Source organism: Drosophila suzukii, chromosome 2R (genome assembly GCF_043229965.1).
Source record: "Drosophila suzukii chromosome 2R, CBGP_Dsuzu_IsoJpt1.0, whole genome shotgun sequence".
Classification (NCBI taxonomy): Eukaryota; Metazoa; Arthropoda; class Insecta; order Diptera; family Drosophilidae; genus Drosophila; species Drosophila suzukii.
The window spans coordinates 9,564,102-9,588,267 of NC_092081.1; the positions used below are offsets into that span (position 1 = coordinate 9,564,102).

General features: G+C 44.4%; 4 protein-coding genes across 10 annotated transcripts; 2 read left to right on the plus strand and 2 right to left on the minus strand.

The window, feature by feature from the left end:
* Positions 1–369: 369 nt before the first annotated feature.
* Positions 370–17,659, minus strand: Dyb (Dystrobrevin). Of its 7 annotated transcripts, none has more exons than XR_011603776.1 (10): positions 17,117–17,659; positions 5,441–5,803; positions 5,000–5,085; positions 4,112–4,941; positions 3,452–4,043; positions 3,016–3,177; positions 2,637–2,714; positions 1,934–2,344; positions 1,563–1,606; positions 370–1,292 (listed from the first exon to the last, which is right to left on the minus strand). XR_011603776.1 is itself a non-coding variant. In XM_065863182.2 (10 exons), exons 2-10 carry the CDS (start codon positions 5,773–5,775, stop codon positions 1,227–1,229), a joined length of 2,487 nt encoding a protein of 828 aa, XP_065719254.2. In that variant the 5' UTR covers positions 5,776–5,803; positions 17,117–17,659; the 3' UTR covers positions 370–1,226. The 7 variants fall into 7 exon arrangements, 6 of the variants coding, with proteins under 6 accessions (XP_065719254.2, XP_070851228.1, XP_070851229.1 ...); XM_065863182.2 differs by having other exon boundaries at positions 2,051–2,344; XM_070995127.1 differs by lacking the exons at positions 1,934–2,344; positions 2,637–2,714 and having other exon boundaries at positions 17,117–17,658.
* On the plus strand, positions 13,388–14,026 carry LOC108009601 (male-specific sperm protein Mst84Db). Its single transcript, XM_017074083.4, has 2 exons — positions 13,388–13,518; positions 13,569–14,026. Exon 2 carries the CDS (start codon positions 13,578–13,580, stop codon positions 13,971–13,973), a length of 396 nt encoding a protein of 131 aa, XP_016929572.3. The 5' UTR covers positions 13,388–13,518; positions 13,569–13,577; the 3' UTR covers positions 13,974–14,026.
* Positions 17,660–18,077: 418 nt separating the features above from the next.
* On the minus strand, positions 18,078–19,029 carry Tmem18 (transmembrane protein 18). The gene is made up of 4 exons (XM_017074384.4): positions 18,859–19,029; positions 18,677–18,794; positions 18,454–18,602; positions 18,078–18,390 (listed from the first exon to the last, which is right to left on the minus strand). The coding sequence occupies exons 1-4, from the start codon at positions 18,916–18,918 to the stop codon at positions 18,259–18,261; spliced, it is 459 nt and encodes a 152-aa protein (XP_016929873.3). The 5' UTR covers positions 18,919–19,029; the 3' UTR covers positions 18,078–18,258.
* Positions 19,030–19,166: 137 nt separating this feature from the next.
* DUBAI (Deubiquitinating apoptotic inhibitor) lies at positions 19,167–23,718 on the plus strand. The gene is made up of 4 exons (XM_017074383.4): positions 19,167–20,563; positions 20,629–20,960; positions 21,324–22,161; positions 22,219–23,718. Exons 1-4 carry the CDS (start codon positions 19,751–19,753, stop codon positions 22,795–22,797), a joined length of 2,562 nt encoding a protein of 853 aa, XP_016929872.3. The 5' UTR covers positions 19,167–19,750; the 3' UTR covers positions 22,798–23,718.
* Positions 23,719–24,166: the final 448 nt, after the last annotated feature.

Consider the following 24,166-nt stretch of genomic DNA (forward strand, 5'->3'; position numbering starts at 1 on the left):
GCATCTCTTTATTAATTTGCAATTTTAAACAAAAAACGGATGTGCAAGAGATTTAAAAATTTCGATATATGTCCTTATTAACACAAAAACAATTCTTAATGGTTGTTACAAGTGCACTTTTATTCAATTTTGTTTATTTTAAAAATTTGTCAGTAGTCATACTCGCGGTACACCACCGCGGAGTAATGCGGGCTAACCGGAGGTTATCTCACCAAAAGCGGTACGCTCCAAGATCGCAGTATATCTCCAGAATTCTAGAGAGTTCGAGAGCCCAAACATTTAAAATGTGCCCGAGGTTTATTGGTGTGGAACTTTATAAGGGTATATAATAAAGAAATAATTTGAAATTTGAAATAAACGGCTTTCATCTGTGATTGTTTAAAATGCCTTTTTATTTAGCTTTCTCTTTTGTAATATTATTCAGTAGTTATGTATAAGTTCTATAAATGTCGGATTTTCTCTATCTCGTGCAGTATTCCGTTACGATTATATGGTATAACTTTTCTTGTATGAATGCATATTATAAATGGATAATATATAAATCGTGTTTTGCTTTTTCTTTTTTAGTGTTTAACATTGGGTTTTTGTTGTGGCTCAAATAGTTGTTGGCTTTACCGTATCTCAAAGTGTTTAATGTGTGTATAATGTTTAGCATTTAGAATTTGATTTTAGGTTCTCAACAAGTTGCTAGTTATTAAGTACATAATATGTAAATGTCTATATCGTATTTGTATTACGCATTACGTGATTTGATTTTCAATTTGTTAAGTTTCATGGTAATAAATAACCGCTGGCGCGGGCGCTTACAAAATCTAAAAGCCAATTACGAAATCGTGGAAACCTAAAATTAAAACGCCATTACCTCTTATTGCCCTTTAGCAGTACGATCGTAAAAGTTTTAACGAGATTCAATGGATTTGCGACTTCAAGGAGCAGTGCAACTGCAAGTCTTGTTTATCAGCTATATTCATATTCTTTGCTTCAATAAAATAATCATATATATGTTTACATTTACGCAGATACCAAACTTCAAGGTATAAATTATAATGATTAAGGTGGTGTAGGCTTCGGCTCCATAAAATAATCAATAAATAAATTGCTCTAAGTCAACATATGAGTTAAGGTAGGGTAAAAAGCTAAGCGAGAGTTCGTCTTCATCTTTCGGTCCAGCTGCCTCCGGAGATTCCCAGTCCTGCTGTTTCCACTGGTCCACTGGTGGCGAGTCCTTAGTTCTTTTGCGAATTAAGACTCCATTGTGCAAACTGCTCCTGCCATTGGCTATTCGCATTTGCCTGTGGAAACACATAAAACTCCAGTTAAAATCAGGTTATTACAACGCATTCTTCCATTTAATCGTACTTAAGTTAAAGTCTCTGGCATGCAAAGGCAATTGAAATGTGGCAATCACTACACTAGCTACAGGATATAGATTATATATTTCGTATATTTAGGATATATCGAGTGCATGTACGTATAGAGGAGAAAGATAAATAAGGATAGACAACGGCAAAGAACAACATCTAGATCAACAATGAGCAGGATTTCGTGGCGAAATCCTTTACCTTTTCGTTCCACTCTTGGTTATACGATTGAGATTCGTCGAAATCTGAAATTATTCAAGTTTGCGGTAAACATATGCATTATCGTTAGAGGCACTAATTAAAATCAGACAATTTATTCGAATCCTTTGAGTCAAGCAGCCAACGTGAATCAAATCTAGAGACTAACTAGGATGGACTGACTGAGATTGAGATTGAGATAGAGAGACGATTTTGAGAGTGCAGCGATGATGATGAGAGCTATATATAGTTGAACTATAGAGATAACTATTGATAGATAACCCCGACTTGAGATCTACCTGCGGAGTGGAGTGGAGATTCGTGAGTCGAGCGAGCTAGGATGGTCTAGAGGCAGTAGATTTGGCATATTTTACCTGATCGGAGAGTATATATATTTGGTAACCTACGACGATATATAACACCTTATATATTCAGACTATACTTCATGATATAAGCGTGCATGATCAGCTGCAGTTCATCGATTGTCTCACCGATCTCGTGCAGCGCCGGGAAGCCGGCCTGGTCATCGTCGATGAACAGTTCCGGGTGATTGCGGTAGCCCAAGATGCGGTTCACCTGTGATAGTTCCTCGCCCTGCCCGAACGTATAATCGAAGTGGTCCTCCTCGGGAATGCCGGGGTATGGATCCCCAAAGGGAGCTGCGGCTCCCTCGCACTCGAGATCCTCGTCGGTGCGGAACACCTCCTCGTACTCCCCGCACTCGCAATCGTTGCACTCGCACTGACTCGAGTCCTCCGACTCGCCGCCCTCGATGTGTCGGAATTCTTGATCGGTTTTTTTTGTTTGGGTTATTTGGTTTTTGTTTGGTTTGGAAGGCAGGGTCCCCCGATTTTTGACATACAGAAGAAATGAGCGAAAATTATAAGGGGCAACTAACCAAACGGGGATAAGCTCAATATTTGCAGCATTTTTTCTTATGCCGTCTATTGGGGAAATAATCTAAAATCAAACGGTTTGAGAAAACGAAGAAAACAAAAGGGAAAAAAGTGGTCGCTTTAGAGAAGAACGAAGGAGGAGGAGGATCGGTTCGGATCGATGCAGCCCGGGACAACTTACCCAGTGGCATGATGAAGCGAGCCTGCGGCAGGGAGCTGCTGCCCGTCGGCTGAGCCCCCAGATTGGCCCTTCCCCGTCCTGGAAATGGATGCGAGACCCAAAGACAATACGCACACCAAAAAAGAACACGGATAAGCACAGAGTGAAAACATTCCATTTGGAGCGGGGATTGTGTTTTTGGTTTTTGTTGGTGGCTCTAGAAGCGGTGCTACTACGAAATCTACGTGCTGGTGCAGTGCAGACCACCATTCACGAGCATCATTAAGAGGAGCAGGAGCAGGAGCAGGATCAGCCGATGCAGATGCAGATGCAGTGGCAGTTGCATATTCAGAAGCGAAAGCGGTTGGATAGATGAGAAAGATCGAGTCCAACGATTTACCTGCGTTCAGGTCGCTGACCATGTGGGAAATGGCCGACGTTAGATGATCGGCGGCCTCATTGAGCTCCGCGTCGGGATTCGGATTCTGGAGCGGAATCGGATTGAGGCTGGGAATGGCACTGACATGGGCAGTGGCAGTGGTGGTGCGCATTGGCGGTGGCGCTGCGAAGGCGAAGCGATCAAGAAACGAGTGTGTTTTTGGGCGTGAGAGCGTGTGTTTTTGGTGGTGATTGGTCAGGTGATATCAGGTATTTGGTGTGTTTTGTTTTGCCAGTGGCGGTGTTCCCGCGGATTATACGATTAATATCTGTCTGAGAACCCAGGCCTAAACTCTCGCGTTAACCAATTGCACACACAGGGGAGCTCAAAATTTGGACATGACCGAACCTAACCGAAAAAGTATCCCAGGGGTCATCCCCTCCGCATCCCTACTCACTTGCACTTCCGTTGGCGGCGAAGGCGCTGCGCATATCGCTGCTGATCTGGTTGAGCTGATCCAGCTGGCTCTGGCTGAATGGACCATGGCCATGTGCCTGCTGCTGTTGTTGCTGTTGCAGGAGTTGCTGCTGGGTGGGCCTGCCTCCTCCTCCTCCGGCCATGGGATGCTGCTGCATCTGCTGGGCGTGCAGGGCACTCATGGGTGAGGTGCCCAGGATACCAGCTTCTCCGGGCATTGGTGGCGATTTCCCAGAGCGGGGACTCGAATTTGGCGTGGACCGGGGCGAGGCGGTCTGCTGGTTCTTCAGCATACGCATCAGCCCCTCCAGCTGCTCCATTAGCTGTCGTCGCGAATCCTGCAGGGCACCCAGATGACCCTCCAGCTCTCCTTTTCGCTGCCTCAAGGCGCGCAGTTCGTTGATAAGCGCCGGATTCTCCGGGGCCATCTGCTCCGTCTCCTGCTGACGCCTCAGGCGCGCTATCTCCCGCATTATCTCCTTGTTCTTGGACTCCAGTTGGGCAATCAGTTCGCGCTGGGCTCGCGAGTTATCCGTGCCAATGGGTGTGGCACTGTCGGGCAAGTTGGAGGGCTATATTTAGAAAAAGCATAGAGAAATTAGAAGGCATTCTAGATACCCAATCGTATCAGCGTACTCACCGCTCGGTTCTCCTGGGCCAATCTGGCGGCATAGCGGGCAATCAGGCGGTGCTCCTCGTCGTTGGCGGAGGCGGCTGCCACGCGGGACATGGTGGTGCCGGCAGTGCCGCTGGCGCTGTCCAGACTGCGACCTGTTGCCCGCGAGTCGAGCGTGCTGGAGCGATCGAATAGGCCATGCTGGCCCGGTAGACCCGGATGCCCAGGGCCGTGGTGGCCATGTACGAGGCCCGAGGGGTCCGAGAAGCCGTTGTGAGAGGGTAGCGGCGAGGGCGGCACGATGTGCGACAGGTTGAGCGTCTTCTCCGGCTGGTCGGGGAAGCGGGGTAGCACCTGCACCGTCTTCTCGGGCACACAGCGGAAGCTCTTGCGCAACGAGTGACCGATCTGTTTGCTGGGCGACTTGTAGCTCGAGTACTCCTTGACCTCGTGATCGTTCTGGTGGTTCAGCGATGTCTTGCCGTGCCAGAAGCACTCCTGACACAACTGGTAGGCGTGACACCGCTGACAGCGATAACGAAACCCTGTGAAGTTTTCCTTGTGGCAAACAGAGCAGACAGTCGGATGCACAATGGTCTCCACGGTGGCCAGCCGGTGCACCAGCGGCAGCCAGACGAGGCAGGACGGCCCCGGCTCGGACATCAGCGTGGCCATAAAGTCGTTCACCGTCACCTTGTTCTCGGCCGGGAAGATCTCCTCCTCGAGCCCCTCCTTGTAGTGGAATGTGGGCGACTCGTACACGGCCGCCGGCAGGGCCAGCACCTCGCGCAGGAACTCGCCCAGCTTCCAGGCCACCAGCTGGCCAGCGCCGTCCGAGATCTGCGAGAAAATATCTGTAGAAGAAGGGAAGAATTATAACAACAGTTTTTAAGGTTTTTTAATGCTACTCACATCTTAGTTTGTCCACCAGTTTGCCGGAGCACATGGTGGCCAGGGCCACTTTGATGGAGAACACGCGAATCTTTCCCGAGTTATCACTGCAACGGGAAGAAGGAGATTTTATCAGTTACTAAATAAAAATCATTAAAAAAAACTAAAAATCACTAAAACTTTTAAAATTTTAAATAATCGTTATTAATAATGAAGCGACTTGGGTGATGCTTTGATGCTACGAGTATACATATGCAAACGTAGACTGATTACCGTCTCTGAAGAATTCGCTTTTTTTAAATATAGGTAACGAGGTATATACATACATGGCAAATCTTCTAAAGAATTCGAAATTTGTTTTGGTTAAAGAAGCGATTCAGGTATACCAGTATATACATACATGTCCGTAATCTTCTGAAGAATTCGCGGATTTAAATATTGATTATTTGTGGAATGCCTTACCTTGTGTAGGCAGCCAGGAGCCAGTTGAGCAGCAGACCCGCCTTGGAGTCCACGGGCACCTGCTGAGCGGTGGGCAGGCGCTTGTTGAGGTTGTGGTAGAGCGAGGAGACCAGGGTTTCCAGCCTGGCCACGCTGACCTCGCTCTGCGGCTCCAAGGTGTTCAGTCCGTTCTCGCGGAACGCCTCGATCACATTCCATATGTCCACCAAATGGAGGTTTGTGGACTTCTGTATGTAGCGCAGCTTGGAGGCGGTGCGATAGGATGCGAATCGAATGGAGTCGAAGGTCTGCAGGCGCAGGTCCTGCAGGATGGCCACACGCGGCTCCAGCTCCATTTCTGATCCTCTGCTGTTCCCGATATGCCTGCAATTTAATTAAAGCATATGCATTATAATAAGCATAATCGTAAATAGTTATAGGGCTCTGCAGGAGCAGCTAAGTGGGTCAGTGGTGGGGGATTGGGGGCAAAAAATGCTGTGCCACCGCAGAGGGATTCCCTGCCTGCGTGGGGAGTCTATTCAATCCTGCACTCAGCTCCCCTTTCCACATGTTCCATTGTGTTTGGCGTCTGGCTTCGACAAGCTCGTTGTCAATGCACTGGGAGATTTAAATAAATAATGGAAAATAAAAATCCTTATTAACTGATTAAGTTTCGATGTCATGAACAATTATATATAAATAACTTTTCGAAGAGTCTATCGAATGTCTATCAATCATTGGCTTATAATTCATTTTCTTGGAAACTGTGCTTTCGATTGGCAACACCCAATCGTGATTTTAGAATTTTTGCAAGTGTGATAACATTGTCTAGTGGCTGTGGTTGCATCCCTGCTGGCGGCCATAGCCGGAAACGGAAGTGAGCAATCTAGGGAGACAGACGGGGAATCCCCGCGCCGCTCATGCCCCAGCTAGTTAGTGAAACAAAGCGAATTTAATAATCCGCCTAGGCGATAAAAGTTTTTGCTCTCCCATAAACCGCTTTGCCAGTCCAATTAATCGACAAGTACGCCCCGCAGCTCCCCCTTCTTCCGGCGGAGCATCCTCGTCATATCCTCGAAGCATTCATAATCATCCACGCCAGAAGGGTGTCGACAAGTCCAGAAGTTGCTGTCACATCACGCTTCTCGTTCCCAAGTTTTCGCAATTGATTTTCCATCTTTCATGAGAGGGAGAATAAAAAAAAGAATGTCCTTGGAAAATAGCAAGTAGACATCTCTGAGTCATCATACGAAAATAATCAGAGAACTTTTCTGTGTGGATCTGGTTTCCATTTCTGTCTCACAATGCCAACATATGTCCCATCCTGCCTGCCATGTCCTTTCATCATCCAGATCCCGAGCTGGCCAATTTAAACAAGCATTCTCATTTAAATGCCGCTTCCTTTTTCCTGCTGCCCTCTGTCGACTAAATGATAGTGTTATTACAAGAGGGGGAAATGCGGTGGCACGGGCTGCCCAAACTGAAATTCAATTTCAAACTGCAAACTGTGAATGGAACTGGAGCCGAGATGATGAAGTTGATGACGGAAATGGGAATGAGATGCACTGGAAGAAAATAACTAGTTTGCTGCGGGGAAATTACAAATATTAAGAAAGTGCTGTTAAGATCCGAAAAGATTTCAAATATTCATTTTTGATAAACTAAAACACTGTAGGTTTTAAATCTATAAAACGAATGCCAATTTGGGGTTTAGAACGTACTTTTAGTTGAACATGAGGACGATAAAAAGACTCCAACAATCGCAAGTAATTAAACTCTTAAATATGAACATTTTACATTTTTAAGAAGCTAATTAAGAATCCAAAACCAACTGAAATTAAAGGACACAAATTGCCGAAAACATAATAAGTGTGATTTATAACTAGAATTTCATATAAAGAGCTTTGGAAAACTTTTTTAATATCCCAAGAATGCTACGGACTTTCTTCTTGATTTTACAGGGACGTTCTTATCTCAATGTGGGGATGTGCGGAATGTTTGGAGATTGAGGATGATGAGTCACAAGGCCCCGGCGTTCCTCTGGTGCTCCTCCTCCTCTTGGTCACACGTAAATAGAGCAACAACAGCCGTTAGGACATCCTATATATAAATATGCGCACACACCCCACCCACACACACCCAGCACTCGTCCTCGCACTAGCACACTCACAAATTCTTGGGGCACGAAGCGAATGCTCTGCAAACATTTGCGCTCAAAAGTATGCAACAAGACCTGGCTGAATAATTTTAGTTTGGCCAGGAAAAGGAGGAGTACGCAGGCGAGATTGGCAGAGGGGGAAAGGGGTGTGCCAGAAAGGGGGCAGGGAATTCCGCATTGCCAGCGGCTGCTGCAGTTTTGATGCTGCCACTCGCCCCGAGCGTTGACATCCTGCTCCTCGCATGAGCGTCTGCCAAGTGGCCACCCACCGATTATACACACACAGAAAAAAATTTTGGATTAACAATCGTGTCTAAAAGTATGCCTTGATATATTTTTTAAATGCACATCTAAGGATAAATGCCGAAATTTTCACAGCATACTTTCCGACACCTTTTTTAAGTCTTTTTTGACCTCTAAAGATTTACGTTTCCAATTAAATCCCTTTGACTACCCATTTCTTAAAAAAGACAGCGTTCAAAGAGGTTCAAGGAGTAATAGATACGAATGATTTGATAACCCACTTAAAATAGCGAAGTTCCCATCTTCAGACCATATATTCTCTTTTTAGGCAGTTTCAAATCTCTAGAGTTTTAAATTTCCAAGTGAATTTCAGTTGATTCCCAAAAAACACTTTTAAAAATTAAAAAAAAAAGATAATGGAAACAATTTCCTGTTTAATTCACTCTTAAGCACTATGGTCATAGATCTGTATTAGGCCTATAGGATTTATTTATTTAAATATATAATTGTTTTCAAATGTTTGTTTCCTAAAAATAAGATCATACCAAATGCACTTGAAGCCCTTTTCTCTCAGTGAACATAAAGGGGGTTAAGGAGGCTAGGGGGGCGTACATCCCTATTCGTGTCATTCAGAGATCTCTGCACTAAGAATTCTCTTTTTTCCGTGTCGACAGCATATTAAATTCCATTGCAAAAGCCCCAAACACCTCCTCGTTCTTTGGGGATTTGCCCAATTGCAACCGCAATAGTTGGCAGCTTTTGTTGTGGTCAGCTAGCAGTTCAATTCATGCAGATTTCTTTCTTGTTTTACATATTTGTATTGTCTATTGTTTATATTTTTCTACTGCCATTTATTTACAAGCGCCCCCTTTTAAATAACCAGACCACTGGGCAAGCTTTTATAATTCAAAGTCCTGCTGGCGACACTTTTGATGGAACTTTTCCGGGAAATTTAAGTTGAAGTCATTAAACTCAGTTTGTAGGCCAGAAGTTTGAACCTCATTACCGGCAAACTGCAGTTTGTGATTGAACTCGGGCTTCGGCCTCAAAAGGGAAATGGGCCGAACTAAGTGATGTGATGCAGCAGAGGCAGATGGAGAATCAGACAAATATAGTATACATTTTATTTAAATACGAACGTATTTAAAAAATGAGGTCAGCCTTCACCGACAGAACTATGAATGCAAAACATTTGCATGCATTTATTAGATAATCTGGTAAGCTCTGGGCTTTCAATATTGTTCATTAAATGAAACAGATAAAACAAATCCATCAGGTGCTAAACAAATATGGAAGTTGCGGAAACAAAACAAAGCTCCAAGCCCATTTTATTAGTTGTGGCGTTAAAAAATAGTGAAATACACATCAAATATTGTGCAAATGCAGGCACGTAGCCATAAATGTGACCCAGAACTTGTTCGGTTTAATTCTCCATTAGTCTGAATACAAATTCGGTGCTTATTTATTTGCAATTTTTACGATATAAGTTTTTCCCTGTGGCATACCCCTAAAGTTGTGTAAAAGTGGTCAAAATAATCCTTTCACAGCCATTAAACAAGCAAGGAATAAATCCATTTAATTAGCATATCAGCAAAGGTGGAAAATGTTTTCCCTTTACAGCAGAAACTTTAAATCAGCCTTCTAAATAGCCAGCCATCGGACCATCCATCACCTGCATGGACGACCCCAGGTGAACCCAAAAAGAACTCCAGGGACAGGTAAGTCAGGACTCACGTTGATGCTCAATTTACTAACGGAGCAGAAAGAAACTAAAAAAAAAATAGGAAAACAGACGACGAGCAAAGCGGAGAAACCGCATGGATGAAATATGAATAGCAACAAGGACGAGGACGATAGCGTGTCCAGGACCTGCATCAAAGTACTCCCCATTCCCATTCCCATCCCGATCCCCTCCGACTTCCACATTTTCCCTTTGCTGTGCGCTTTTGCCGCAGAACACAACAGAACAGAAATTAAACAAGTTTCAGCTGAAAGTCCTCCGTGTCCTGGGATTCCTGGCCAAGTCCTGGGAGTCCTGGGAGTCCTGTGAGTTCGGGGTGCTGCTGTTTTATGCCATTTGCGTGCCTGGAAAATCAAAGCCAAACAACCGGCACCAACGATGATAACTGGGCACATAATTTGCAATTTCAGAGCGAGGGGGTGACCAGGATTTATTCCGTGTTAATTCCGACTTTTTCCGTTTTTGCAGCAACAGCAGGACAGGAGATTGCATGTCTGGCCGAATTGATCAGCTCAAATCGCTGGCCGAGGCAATAACCTTTTGTCCCAGGTCCCAGGCTCGAAATATGGCCAAAGCTAAATGGCTGACTGGAACTACAGGTAAGTTAATTGAAAAATTGAGCCAACAGTGGATGTGCATATGCTCCATTTGGCATAATTGATGGTTCTTGCAAGGGAAGTCGCATAACTTGGATGGGCTCATTTATGCACAGGGAAAAATTGTTAAGCAATAAGGTTTAACAATAAGATTTCATTAGGATAAATGCAATTTTTTTTAAATCTGAAGTACAACCAAAAAGTTGAGAAAAATAAAAAATAACGATCAAATGTTCTTGATTTGGAAACTTAACTTCTAACTTAGATGAGAAGGAAACGTTCTTGAAATCAAGACAAAGTGCACTTGATTTTGTATTTGAGATGAAGCGTTCTTGAAATAGAGTTTTTCGAGGCGAAATTAGTGTCGCAAGCCACAAATCCATCATCTGGAGTTTAAGATTAAATGGATCTTGGTCTATTTTTGAGAACGAGAAAATGATTTTGAGAACGGTTTCTTCTGGTTATATTATTTAATCTGTAAGCAGGTGTGAAAGTTATAATAATAAAGTATAAGTTTATTAGGAATGTTTATATATGGTAAACCCAAAATCCGTGTTTACTGTTCGTCTAAGTTTATGGCTATAAAAACATTATTATACGTATGTCATGCTGATATGCCCCAGATTATACTGTATGATAACCAATGCTGGTGATATATTTTTTAACGTGCTCCCAAGCTTCAAAGCCAACGAAATTAGTCCATGAGCACAACAAAAGCTGGGCACAAACCAGAACGAGAACCCTGCTGGCTCCCGATGGAAGGAAGTGGTGTCCCAGTTAGACGAGGCAACTGTCATCAGCCTCGTCAGAATGCGCAGGCGGAGTAATTATGTGTACAGCTCGTAATGGGAGCATGCAGGAAGGGAATGGGTTGGCATTGGGTATGGTGTAGTGGTGGTTCTGTGCCACTTACTACATACAACTCAACTGGCAGAGCCAAGAGCGAAATGCACATTCCATGGCACCACAAAGCGCCATTAGTTGTCGCCCCTCAAGGATTTCCAGAGGGATTGAGCCCCCACCAAGGAGGCAGGTGAATAAAGTGTATACCAAAGAGCTTAAGAAACGGAGCCATTCGCTTTGTTTGAAGTTGTAGTGGCAGCTGACGCACTCTGAAGAGTTTACTGTGGCCATAATCCTCGGATCTTGGGGATTTACCTGTCCGCTCCTCGTTCGCCAAGCAGGTGGCTGAGAAAGTGCTGACAGCAATGCAGATGATGGGCCCACAGCCACCTGTCCAAGGTCAGATAAATCCCTCTTGAACGCCTTGATAAAAATAAAAGAAGGCCTGCAGTGTCTTTGACTTTGATTGCATTAAACTTAAACTGTCAGCTGAATATAAAGGGAGAGATGTGCAAATAATATCTTTTTCAAACAAACAGGGATATTTCTTAAGCCTCATTCTATTATAAGTAAGATATTATATTTTCTAACAGAGAAACGCTCATGCGTTCATTCTAAATCAACGACTTCATGCATTAATCAACAACCTTGTTCTCAATAAATCAAAATATTTTAGAAAGTAACTTGGCAAATAATTATACCAATATTTAATACTCTAAATCCCAAGCTGAGCTAAATGTTTAATCAATTCGTTGTGAAATTTCTCTACTGTTTACTGCAAACAATCGAGGTAAATCAAGCGCAGAAACCGATGAGCAAATTACCACTCAAAGGCACATATAAACTGCATTATTCATTATTCCAAATAGAAGTAGCTACGCATTTGTAAAATTACCTGCACCTGCACGTGCAATCCACAACACCCACCGCCCACAGATTAATGATTTGTAGAATGGCCCACACTTACGAGTAGTTACAAATTCCTCTCGAACTATGCAAATTCTCAGCTGAGCAATAATTGATTGCAGTTTAATGGGAGGGGGAAATACAATCAGATACCTCTGGTTATGGACCTCTGGGTATAGACCCCAAAACACGGGGCGTGACAACCGTTTTCACAACCGACATGATCTGATCCATCGATGACAATCCCCTGTATAATTAGCACAGATGAGCGAACGATTCGCAGTAAATATTTTCCACTTTATCACCCGAGTCACGCCCTATTTTTGGCATATGAACGTGCGCTTTGCAGCGGAAAATTGAGGGGAAAAACAAAACCTAAGGCCAAAACAAATCGAGAATTTGGGAACCGAGCTGCAGCGGTTCTAAATAGTCGGCTAATTGGACAAACGAGTCGAAAATCAGCAGACAGAATGTCGCTTAAAGTGTGCCAAAGTGTTTTGCACAAGGGCACTAAAAAGTGGGCACAGCTTGTGGGTGGTTTTTCGTTTTTCTTCTTTTTTGGCCCGGCTGTGTTGTAACCCAATATGGGAAATTATTTCTAGTTTCGCTTCTGCCCACGCACTCGTAATCTCTTACGTAACAAAAGGGCAGTCGCACAGACATCAAAATAAACATTTGGTGTGGGCTGTTTTTCTCATTTCACGATCCATTTGGATTGCGTTCCACTATCTCACAAGCGTTGATAACGATCTGCAAAGCAAACAGACCGTAGCCACCGATAAGATATATTCAGCTAAACCAAGCGAATCTCGTCTGGGGGCTTGAAAATTGTGCAATTTCTATTACTATTCTTCTAGTTTTCTTTTTTTGCCATGTCAACGACAAAAGTCGAGTCAATCAACTGCAATCGAAATGGGAGTGGATTTGGAATTGGAAATCGAATCCCAGTCAAAGAGGTTTTGCGGCAAAAAGGGAAACGACAAAGAAAGCCCCACAAATCAATGCAGGCCAGGGCTAAAGTGGTCAAAGTGGCCCCATCTCATAGGGAAATCGCCGGGCAGTCTGCCTTTCTTTGGGGTTTCTGCTTACATTTTGCATAAATCTATAATGAGATTTGAAATGCAACTGTCACACATAATGGCATTGTCCACGACGACAGCGCTGCTGACCAATCAATGGAGCTTAACAAAATGATGATATAAGCATGTGCCTTGGGAAAATTCGATCTTGAAATAAAAATTCCCATTAGAACTGAAAATCAACACATTATGGTTTCTCAAATAAATATCCAGCTAATTCCAACAAATGCTTTTCAAATGTATTAAATATCCCTGGCGTAAACAATATCCAAATTATTTTTCTCATTTTCTCGAAAGCGGAAGTCGGATGCCCAAATATTTATTAGCCATGAACAATGTTTACAAACAAAACGCGCCAGATGAAACGATAGCCATATATATTAAACCCCCTGTAGATCTGTTGGTTCGATACAATGCTATATCTAGTTGGCTTTTGGCGTTATATGGGAAATTACGAAGCAATTTTTGGAGGCGATAATTGAAATTCTACCGATTAGAGAAACTTTTTGGCCGCGCACCGTAAAGTCCAGAATGTGAGTAGTTGATCTTGTGCGTCCGCCCATTGATGGACCTCCGATATTAGCCAAAGATCATGTGCAGCTGCGGGCAGTTCAATCCCTTCTACATTGGACCCTATCCGGAGTGCGCCTGTGGGGACTGTCCGTATGGGAAGTACTCGGGATTCACGCGATGTGGTTGGAGTGGCGGCAATGGACCCTTTGGCACCACCTTCGGTGATCCCTGCTGCGGGGATTCCCGCTATGGAGGAGGAGGAGGTAGCTGCGGACCCAGCTGGAATCCCTTCTGTAGTCCTTCCTATGGTTCCTGCTATGGATCGTCCTGTGGTCCCCGCCGTCCTCAATCTTCCTGTCGATCTCCTAGAGCAGACTGCTGCATGATGTGCTCCAGTGGAGTTGGCTGCTTTGGCCAATCGTATGGCCAATCCTATGGCCAATCCTGTGGCACATCCTGCTGTTCCTGCTTTTAAGTACTGTAACCCTGTGCCTCTGGACTTTACTGTGTGCGGTTAATTGGTTTCTTGAGCAAAAATTGATTGTAAAGCACGAACAATTATGGTTAGCCCTTTGGGTTTATGGGGTTTATTCACGGAAGTGGGGGTAACCGATGGGTTTGCTCTAAAAATAACCAGATGCTTTACGCTCCACTCGCCAGCAAAAATCCCCCAGTAATGGAATGCCCATACATGACTGCCTCTTGGTTATGGAATATAGCTGTCGCTTTCGATATCCGTACCATACATCAAATCGGTGGAGAATCGGGGGCAGCCAGGGAGACTGGAAAGGAGGTCGGCGCCGCTAAATGCGATTACAGCATAAACGATTAATTTTATTGCAGTTGGGAGGCGCACGCTTGTTCTATAAACTAATTAAAGCACAGTGGACAGTGGCGGAGGCGAGACATCAAAGAAAGGGTTAATTGTGCGCTGCTACCCCCACGAAATTCCCCTTTTTTTTTGCTTTCCGCTCTCTTGGCTTTCTGCATTTTTTTTCTGAGCCATCTTTTGCCTTTGTCTTTTCCGCGGGCAACTGGCCAGTCTTTTTTTTTTGTGCCATTCTCTAGGCCGAAATTACTCCGGGGCTAGAGTTTACGGGCCGCCCAAGTTCTTGTTCTGGTTTTCAGCATTTCTATTGCCATTGTTGTGGTGGCCGCACTCAACTCAGTTTGTTTGTTTTCCATGCTGCACTGGGTGTTTGTCGCCATGCTCTTGTTTCCCTGCGTTTTTTCATGTCACGCCTCATTTAGCTTTTCACAACATTTCCACATTTCCACCCACCCGGTCGGGTCGACACATAGCGCATACATATACGTATATATCGCAGTCTCGGAAATATCTGGGGATCTGGAGCAGTGGTGCCTAATACTATCCACTCTCGGTTCTTAGCACACATCAAAATTAACCGAAATAACTAGTGGGGTGTGTGGATGCGTGTGTGCGGTGTATCTGTGAACTAGATCAAGCTGCTTCGTCTTGAGATTGGAATGTCCCTGCTAATGAGCCGCAATATGTTCGAGTTAATTGAATCTTATCGAAGTTGCCGGGGAAATATCCAACAAATAACCAATAAATACTTTAAGAAATGGGAAAAAGATATATTAGCAGGGGATTTTCTGGATTACTTAACTTTGAAGTTAGGCACAAGAATCTATCCCAACATACAAGCTATGAAATCTAATTAAAAAGAATAAGAATTAATAAGAATCTTAGAGATCCACAGAACCAATACACCCAATATATATTTTCCAAGAAATGATGTCAAAATAAACTGATAAGTTGCGATTACAATCCATTGCAAATCTTCAAATGAGGTTTCAGTTGCTTTTTCTGGAGTGGTTCCTCTTTAAGAGGATAAATAGATTAATCCCCTTGATGTTTGATTTATGTAATCGTAAAATTAAAAGATCGTTAACAGGGCAATGAGTCGTAAAAAGACCAATTAAAATGACTGAAATCTGGCAAATTTAAATCGCACTTTCTTAGATAGGCTGCAAGAATTATGGCTGCAAAACGGCTTTGATTTATTACCCTGCCGATGAAAGCAATGCATTAATGCTTTATGTTGTTAGGCCCCCTATATTTGTTAGATCGCGTTTAATGTGTAATGCGATTACCGACTGATTCGAGTGAGTAGTATCTGAGTGGGGGCCTCGAAAGTGAAATTCGCTGATATCGGAAGACCGCTGCGATCTATTTGCGACTTGTAGGTGTTTGGAATGCCGAGTGGCTTCGGCTTTTGAGCTTCGTTTTGAACTTCGGCTTGCCGCACCTGCCCCGTGTGCTCGCCCTCTCGCTTCCACTCGCAGCCCCCTCCCTGGTGCCCTCTCGCTCCCACCTTCGGTATTGCTAGTGGGCCGGGTGAGCAGCCGCCGTTTTTCAAATGCTAAAATTGGCGATTAGTCAAAATGATGTCACCGAGTTATTTTGATTGTTTTTTTTATTATTTCTATGTGTATTTGGCTTGACTTTGGCATTTTGGCGACACGCTGACCATAAATTCCGTATTATTGTTTTCCCCCTCGATATTACTGATTGCTCAAAAGGTGGCGGAAAGGCCAAAGTGATAAGCGATAAAATGCTGTGACCCATGGATAAAGCTATGTGTGAATTTTCATTAGCACGGGCAGTTCAATTAGTTGCCGCCTGCCATATGGCGGTATCTGATCTAATCTTAATGGTTTAAAGGTCTATTAATTAAGGAATGTGCTCGAAATTGGTGGGTCAGTTTCATTTGTTTCTTATATTTATAAGAACTTTTAGACCAAATATAGCAACATATATTAATCAATTTGATCCATTTTATATCTTAGGCACCACAATGATATAACTTTATTAGGTAATATCTCAGGGGAATTAATAAATTATTTAGAAATCCTATCTACTTAAGCTACTAATTAATACCCAAAACATGTACAATCGTAATCTATTTAATATTCTTCATAGCAAACATCAAAATATTTGATGGTAAGTAGAAATTAATGTATGTAGACCAAATAGACCAACAAATATTAATCAATTTAATCCATTTTATATCTTATGCCACAACAATGATATAATATAATAATAACATGATATTAGGTAATATCTTAAGGGAATTAATACATACTTTAGAAATCCTATCTACGTCCTTAAGCTACATATAAATACCCAAAACATGTACAATCGTAATCTATTTAATATTCTTCATAGCAAACACCAAAATATTTGATGGTTAGTAGAAATTTATGCTTGAAAGATATGATATAGGGGCGTGGCGTAACCAATAAGAATGGCTGATAGATCGTCAATACTTAAACGATGGTTGCAAAACAACCCAATCCACACTTACTAGACCTAGCAAACAAAAATATTTGTAAACTAAATTCCAGCCGCAACCACAAGCAGGGGTGGTGTCTAAAAAAGGGGGCCTTTTGGGAGGGGCGGCGAAAGGGGGCCAGACGCTTTTTATGAATGAACATTTTGCGCCGCGTCGCCAACGCGTCACTCATCTGAGTTTCGGCATCGTGGAAATCTACTACGCAATTCGAATGACAAATCTTGGCAACATTTTATGACTATTGTAATGGGCTCCCTGGGAATTCGGATAATCGCTGAATAAGCATTTTGTTGTTTACCTTTTGTAATTAGCAACCTTTATTTATGCGTCACTTTTTGTAGGTCTGCGCGGAGTTGCTGCTTCTTCTTGCCTCTTTCTCCTTGCTCTTTGCACTTTCCTTGTTTTTTTTTGTTTTGTATTATCTTTCACCTGCTGTTTACACACAATAACTGGAGTTGCAAAAGTAGCATTAGCGAACGAGCGAGAGAGAGAGAGCGCGAGATAGAGAGCGAAGATGCTGCGCCCTTTGGCCCTTGGTAAAAAATATGGTAACAGAAAAACTTCTTTTTTTCCGGGCTACGCTTGTGGGCTCAAAACACATACACACCGACCGCACTCGCGCACACACACAGGCACACTCGCAGGAAACGAAGCCTGGCTTAGATTCGCACTTTAAACTGCACTTTAAGGTGGCTTGCCAGCGGTGAAAATGTCGCGCGACTCCCGTGCGATTAGTCCCGTGCGAATGTCTTATCAACGGATTTTGTTTACCCAAAATTCACTTGCAACATTGCGCCGCGAAACTGCTTCGACACCCACAAGCCAGCAACAACAACAAAAATCTTGTGCGCCAGTGTTACCAGAAGCGGAAGTGGTGTCGGCGAAAAAATAATCTCTTTCGGTATTAAATGTGTGCTCAAATAAGGTCACTCCTTTGCGGTATTTTTCCAATAGACAGTGCTGTTATTTCCGCCTTTTTCCCGTCAGATTTGAATTTTTTGAAGCGGGTAAAATTTGAAAATGGCATAAAAATGGTTTCAAATTTAGCAAGCATTCCCTATTTAAGTTTTACCCAATTTTTAAAATTGTTTTAATGAACGCTTTAAGCTCTTATTTTAACAGAAATGCTAAGATACTAAAGATGTTTTTTGTGAATAACTGGGCTATTTGAAAACTGCATTACTACTTGTCATCACCGCTAAATTTGAATTGCTCTTTTTAACTAATTTTTTTTTACTTTAGTAATAAAGAGGGTGTGATTTAATCATTTTAATTTGAATTTTATTAACGTAAGCCGTAAGCTTTGCGAAAAACTATTACTAAATGGCAGCAAACTCTATTTGAAGCCTACAATGCAACATCTTTGATTATGCTATCCTGAAAGTACAATTCTCACAGCTCTGCTTATGTTTTCAACTGCCTAGAGTCTAAACTTATATTCTATTCCGCCTTGCCATGTTGTGCTGCCGCTGCGGTATCAGCCTTATTTTGGCGTTCTTTTCGAATTCGCTCTTTCAGTTGGGCTGTTTTCAAAGTCACCATTAGCTGCGTGGAGCTGTACAGCCAGGTGCCCTGAAAAGAAAACAAGACAAAGATAACTAAAGTACTCCCTGAGCTACAAGGATTTTCACTTACAATCAACAGCATACAGTTGAGCAAAATGGGAATTGAGAAAACTGTCGAGATAAAAAGGCCGTTGCTATCGAAGTATTGTTGTTTGGAGAAGGAACTCCAGTTCTGGGCCGCATACTCATTGATGCTCTCGGTGAAATAGACCGCCAGCACTGAGGAAGATAAGACACATGCAATAATCAGAGGCTTTAATGGAGATATCGGGGAAACTGCAAGGAACACGTACGCAGCACTAGGAAGAGGAAAACCTGGAAGTTCGTATTGTTCCGGCTGAGGAGCGCAGTTGTGGTGGTCAGGATATGCACCAATATTAAGCCAATAAGCCACGGATCCTTCCAATCAATCTGAGACATAAACATATAACCAAGTTTGAGGATTAGGAACTAGGAAACCGTGTAAAGCACTCACACTAAGCAGAAATGTCCAATAGCCGTTGATCTCGTTGACATCGATTTGCCCAGGATGCATCGTGTGTGTTTTTATATTTGTATCTTAATAAATTATCTGTAAATTAGCGTTTAGTTCCAGAAATGTTCAAAAGCCGAGTCAAAACAAATATCATTGGCCATTCGCAGTGAATTGCTGTCGTTCACCTGGCAACGCCTTCAGAACGCCCTTTGCACGTTCAAGCGGGCATATGGCGATCTGGCAGCACTGGCGATTAATAACTTACACCCCTGCACTCTCGTGCAGAGTCACCCTGCATGTCATGCCGTCTGTTCGTCTCGATAACGCTTTCACTGACTCAGTAGACAACATTAACAAATCAGAAAAAATATCACAAAGAATTCGTTGAAAAACAGTCAAAATTGTTGTAATTAGGGTAAATCGCATCAATCCGAGCTACCCAGTCGAAGGGCCAACGCGAGCGCATCGAATCGGAGCCGCAGACGACCAGGAAACCCCCGAAAAAAGGGACTTAAATGTGGCACGGGCCACCGACCCTTCCGTGCAGCACATTCGTCTAGGACTCGGCGGAGCAGAAGTGCTGGTGGTGCAGGCGCAGTTTCTGGCCGAGATCGGGCAGGGATCGAGGCGCACTCGAGACCCGTCGCAAGGTCGCAGGCACATCGTAACGACGACACGTAACGGAGCGCGGTTCAAGGACACGCGGCTCAGACTCCTCGCTCAGAGTCGCAGGCATCGAAAAAGCCGCAGTGTTCGGGCGCTAGGCAAGCAGAAGCCTCCGTCCCCCGGCAGCTGGAAGCTCCAGTCGGCCCTGTGGTCCACCAGCCTTCGCGTCCCCCACATCAACGCCCGCGCTCGCGCCCACTCCCACGCCCGGCGACTACTGCGCGAGATGGCCGTCAAGCAGAACAACAGCGAGGCGGGCGACGCCTCGGAGAATGCCGGAGGAGCGGGCGGTGGCATGCCGCCCAACACCAAGCCGCCCATGTCCGCCAATGGGATGAAGATCCCCGACGAGAACGGAGCGCCAGAGGGCATGGGCACGGGATCGCCCGCCGGGGAGAACCTGAACTCCAACCGACCTGGCAAGCGGGACATCAAGACCCTGCTGGCCCACCTCCATAGCATCGATCTGCCGGAGCAGGGCCACAACGTGATGGCTATCTGCGAGAGGGCCATCGTGGATCTGGCCCGTCTGCAGATCCCACGGGAAAGAGCCTCTTCTCCACATCTCAAGGAGGACGTGTGCCAGGTGGGAGCTTTTCTGGCCACGCGCAACGAGAAGTATCACCAGATGTTCTACCTGCGCGTCGTCTACGAGCTGATCACCAAGTCCCCATTCGAGCCGCCGCCCTCTTGCGCCGTGGCCATTGTGTTCCAGCTGTTCGACTCCAACCAGATCCTCGAGGCGGTGCACTCGCTGTTGGAGCAGAATGTGCAGGACTCGAGCATCCGGAAGACGGTGAACCTGCTTTGCGATTGGATCACCTACTGCACCTTCTGCAGCAACCTCAACCTCTGGGTGCTGGCGCTCCTCGATGGGCTGCGGGACCAGGGCAAGCGGGTGTTGCTGGACGAGATTGCGCTGGACAACATCGAGAAGCTGTTCCATGTGATGTTCTTCCCAGCGCTGCGACAAAAGGCCGCCCCGGTGGTGTTCCGCATGCTGTCGACGATTAATCAGATGCCCGAGGTTTTCCACAAGGTGAAATTAGCTCAAATACATGTATTTTGTACTGCAGAACTGACACTTGGTTTTTCTGCTTTTAGATCTTGCCTAGGATCCCCGTAGTGCTACAGTATATGAAGAGTCAGTCTGCCACCATGGACGAGATCGGCCTGGAGACACGCAACTGTCTGCAGCAGCTAGTGGACCTCACCAGCGCACTTATGCTTCGTTTTTACGATCAAGACGAACTCTATGCCGCCGCCAAGAAAGCTCTCCAGCAGTACGAGCCCTCTCCGAACTGCGTGGCTTTGGCGCGAGCAATGCACGAGAATGCCCAGCCGTGGGGTCGACGGAATGCGAGGGTCGGATTGGTGAACCTGGGAAATACCTGCTACATGAACAGTGTACTTCAGGCACTGGCCATGACCAGCGAGTAAGTAAAGCCGAATAGCCTTATGCGACCTATTTTAAATTCGGGGGAATCTAGGCATTCTATTTAACAATCACTTATAAGGCTCTAAAATAGGGTTTCCTTGAAAGACATTGAATTTGCTGTTCTGTTGAAAGCTTAGAGGTTCTAAATAAATATTTATGTTGGTTTCATATTTTGTGCGGGGCTCTATGTTTACAAGCTGGTTTTAGATGTCAGTTTCCCTTAACGCAATCAATCAGCAAGGCCACTTATTTTTTGTTTAAATGAGTATCTACTAATAATTTCATGGAAGCCACAGTTTATAACTCAATTTTTTTCTTTTCTTTATACCTGTTTTAATTTATACCCACTTTTCTCTTGCAGCTTCAGCAGGCAGATCCTGCTTATAGAGTGCGATTCACCACTGCTCGTGAAAGTGCAGCAGCAGATCGCCCTAATGCATCACTCGCTGCGCTACGAACTAACGCCCTCACGAGTGCTAAATGCAACCCGACCGCCAGGCTTTACACCCGGCCTTCAACAGGACAGCTCCGAGTTCCTAGGATATCTGCTCGACCTGCTGCACGAGCACGAGATCAACAGCGCCTCATCCGCTGGCCGCAATGTGGCTGCTCCGAAGACCAGCGCGGCGATCGATGACGTGCCCGCCCCGCTGAGCGAGGATATAGTGACCAGCGGCGTGATCCCGTACAACAGCAAAGATCGCGTGCTTAGCAGCGGTAGCAGCAGTGGCAATTGTAGTCACAAGCCGGCTCCCACTCCCCCCGCGACACCCACCAAAGGCACAAACTGCTCGCAGCAACAAGGACAGCCGGCGACTCCCACGAAGCCGCCATCCACCATCGACAAGACGTTCGCCGGGAAGTTGTCCACCACCTACCGATGTCTGAGCTGCGGCTGGGAGAGCCGGAACGAAGACAGCTTCCGGGAACTCCAGCTGTCTTTTCCCGATGATAAGGACGATTGTGGAGCCACCAACTACTCGGTGCAGGACCTCATCGAGTACTACTGCTCGCCAGAGAAGCTGGACGGTGACAATCAGTACTTCTGTCCACAATGCAAGAAGCTATGCGATGCGGAGCGCCATATCGGGGTCACCCAGGCGCCCAGAAACCTGATTCTCACGCTCAAGCAATTCAAGTACGATCAGAAGTACCACTTCCGTACCAAATTAATGCATAAGGTGTTTCACGATGAGAGCGTTAGTATCTGAAATTTGTTTCCTCCTCATAAGAAAACTAACAATATTGCTTTGCAGGTCACCGTAAAGATGTCTGCCTCGGATTCGCTGCAGGAGATGTCCACGGTGCACTATGATCTGTATGCCGGAGTTGTGCACGCCGGCTACAGCATGGATTCCGGTCACTACTTTACGTTTGCGGCCGATCAAACGAAGAACTGGTACAAGTTCAATGATAACTTAGTTACCAACTCGAAGCCGGAGGAGATGCACAACCTCACTTCGCCCAACACGCCCTATATCTTGTTTTACAAGATGTGCGGCCGCTCCAATGAGTCCAACGGAGCCTCGGCCAGCTGCAGTTCGAGTGTGGGATCGGGATCGAGCCACCAGGTGGTCTCGTTGCCGCTTTCGCCGCCACTAACGCTGGAGGAATTGCCGCGACAGTTGCGCGACTACGTTAGGAAGGACAACCATGTTTACAACGAGGAGTTACGGATGCAGCGCTTTAAGCGCGGCAGTGGAGGTCACGGCAATGGATTTGTTAGCCGGCATACCTTCGGTGGTGATGGCGACGAGGACGATCAGGCGCCGCCGCCATCCGGAGGGTGCGGTGGCAACGGACTGGGCATGAACATCAACCGCTTCGTCTTCTGAGGAGGAGAGAGCAAAGGTAGCGAGCACTCCGGAGGCCACTAGAACGTATAATTGTCTACTTTATAAAACACGCGCATACTAATCTAAATGTTACATATATTATATAGCCAGTGCATAATCAATCGAGATATATACGGCTACGTATATCGAGTGTGTGAGAATAGCTGGCTGCTGCGCCTTTCGTTCGCTCGTTCACTAGCTCCTCCCGTTGTTGTCCACGTTTCCTATCCTATCATGTTCCCTCTCCTCGTTCCTTCCCTTAAAAAAAATCAACATACTCATCCAATCATAAAAACGCAAACTATCAATGTATTTCCATTTACAAAACTGTTATAATTTTGTTGTTTTTGTTAACACAAACCTAGTTGTAGAACGAGCATATATGCGTACGCATACATATATAATTATAACGATTAAAAGCATCAGAATTAGCCAGAGAAGAGAGCGATATACTCGAATCCGAATCAGCCGATCTAAGAAGACCACTAACTTCCAAAGCAGTAAATCAGAAAAGAAAGCACCTTAGTTTTTAACACATAACTCGCAGTAAAATCATATCTCGAGTTGCAATCGAACTAGCAAGAAGCTACAAAAAACAGATCGTCGCGACAATGACTTGTATAAATAGTTGGCGAGAGCGAGATCGAAATCGGGCTATAACCCTCGGATCGTAACATTAGTTTCCCTGTTAATTTTGTGAATTTTAAAATATTTGCCAATGTGCGACACGAATTTGTAATTGATATATAAATGTATCTCTTTGGATCTGGTGAGCAGAGGTTGCGATGATTTTGAATGTTATTGCAATTAAATTGGAATAATTTCAAAGAAATTTGTATATGGTGTATGTCTATTGATAACCAAAATCTATACTATGCTATGCTATAAGTGTATCAATAAAGAAAAGAACAAGCCCAAAAAGCGAAATTATTAAGGGCGAGAAGGGATTTCATCAAAAACTCTAGAGCGCTCTGGAAATACGAATAACCATATTTAAAAAAAAGCGTCAAATTCCTTGAAAATGAAAGAAAACAAAAGAGAAAATTTTAACCCCATGTGGAATAGCGAATCTTTATCGATATGAACCCCAATTGATTGAGAATTAACAATTTTACCGCCAAATTTCAAATTCAAAAGTACTAAAAGTCGGTCAAAGCTAAAACTATCGATACTTGAGCAGGCCCGGATAATCATCGATACAGGCTAATTTTTATAAACATCGATACACTAATTTAGTTTCCTTAAATATATTTAAATGATACACCAAAAATGAAAAGAAAAGTATTATATTAAATTAATTATATTATTCATCCGAGAAAAAGGCACAATCCTTTTAATTTATCAAGTTAGCTTTGCCTTAAAATATAAC

What these genes read in the sequence shown, in the direction of transcription:
- Dyb (XM_065863182.2), bottom strand. Translation starts at nt 5,775, where the DNA reads ATGGAGCTGGAGCCGCGTGTGGCCATCCTGCAGGACCTGCGCCTGCAG. An exon ending in TGGCCCAGGAGAACCGAGCG is followed by an intron (nt 4,044 to 4,111) that starts GTGAGTACGCTG and finishes TTCTAAATATAG; the next exon opens with CCCTCCAACTTGCCCGACAG. An exon ending in ACCAAGAGTGGAACGAAAAG is followed by an intron (nt 1,293 to 1,562) that starts GTAAAGGATTTC and finishes GTGTTTCCACAG; the next exon opens with GCAAATGCGAATAGCCAATG.
- LOC108009601 (XM_017074083.4), top strand. Translation starts at nt 13,578, where the DNA reads ATGTGCAGCTGCGGGCAGTTCAATCCCTTCTACATTGGACCCTATCCG.
- Tmem18 (XM_017074384.4), bottom strand. Translation starts at nt 18,918, where the DNA reads ATGCATCCTGGGCAAATCGATGTCAACGAGATCAACGGCTATTGGACA. An exon ending in TTTCCTCTTCCTAGTGCTGC is followed by an intron (nt 18,603 to 18,676) that starts GTACGTGTTCCT and finishes TATCTTCCTCAG; the next exon opens with TGCTGGCGGTCTATTTCACC. An exon ending in TCAACTGTATGCTGTTGATT is followed by an intron (nt 18,391 to 18,453) that starts GTAAGTGAAAAT and finishes TTTTCTTTTCAG; the next exon opens with GGCACCTGGCTGTACAGCTC.
- DUBAI (XM_017074383.4), top strand. Translation starts at nt 19,751, where the DNA reads ATGGCCGTCAAGCAGAACAACAGCGAGGCGGGCGACGCCTCGGAGAAT. An exon ending in TGCCCGAGGTTTTCCACAAG is followed by an intron (nt 20,564 to 20,628) that starts GTGAAATTAGCT and finishes TTCTGCTTTTAG; the next exon opens with ATCTTGCCTAGGATCCCCGT. An exon ending in GCACTGGCCATGACCAGCGA is followed by an intron (nt 20,961 to 21,323) that starts GTAAGTAAAGCC and finishes TTTCTCTTGCAG; the next exon opens with CTTCAGCAGGCAGATCCTGC.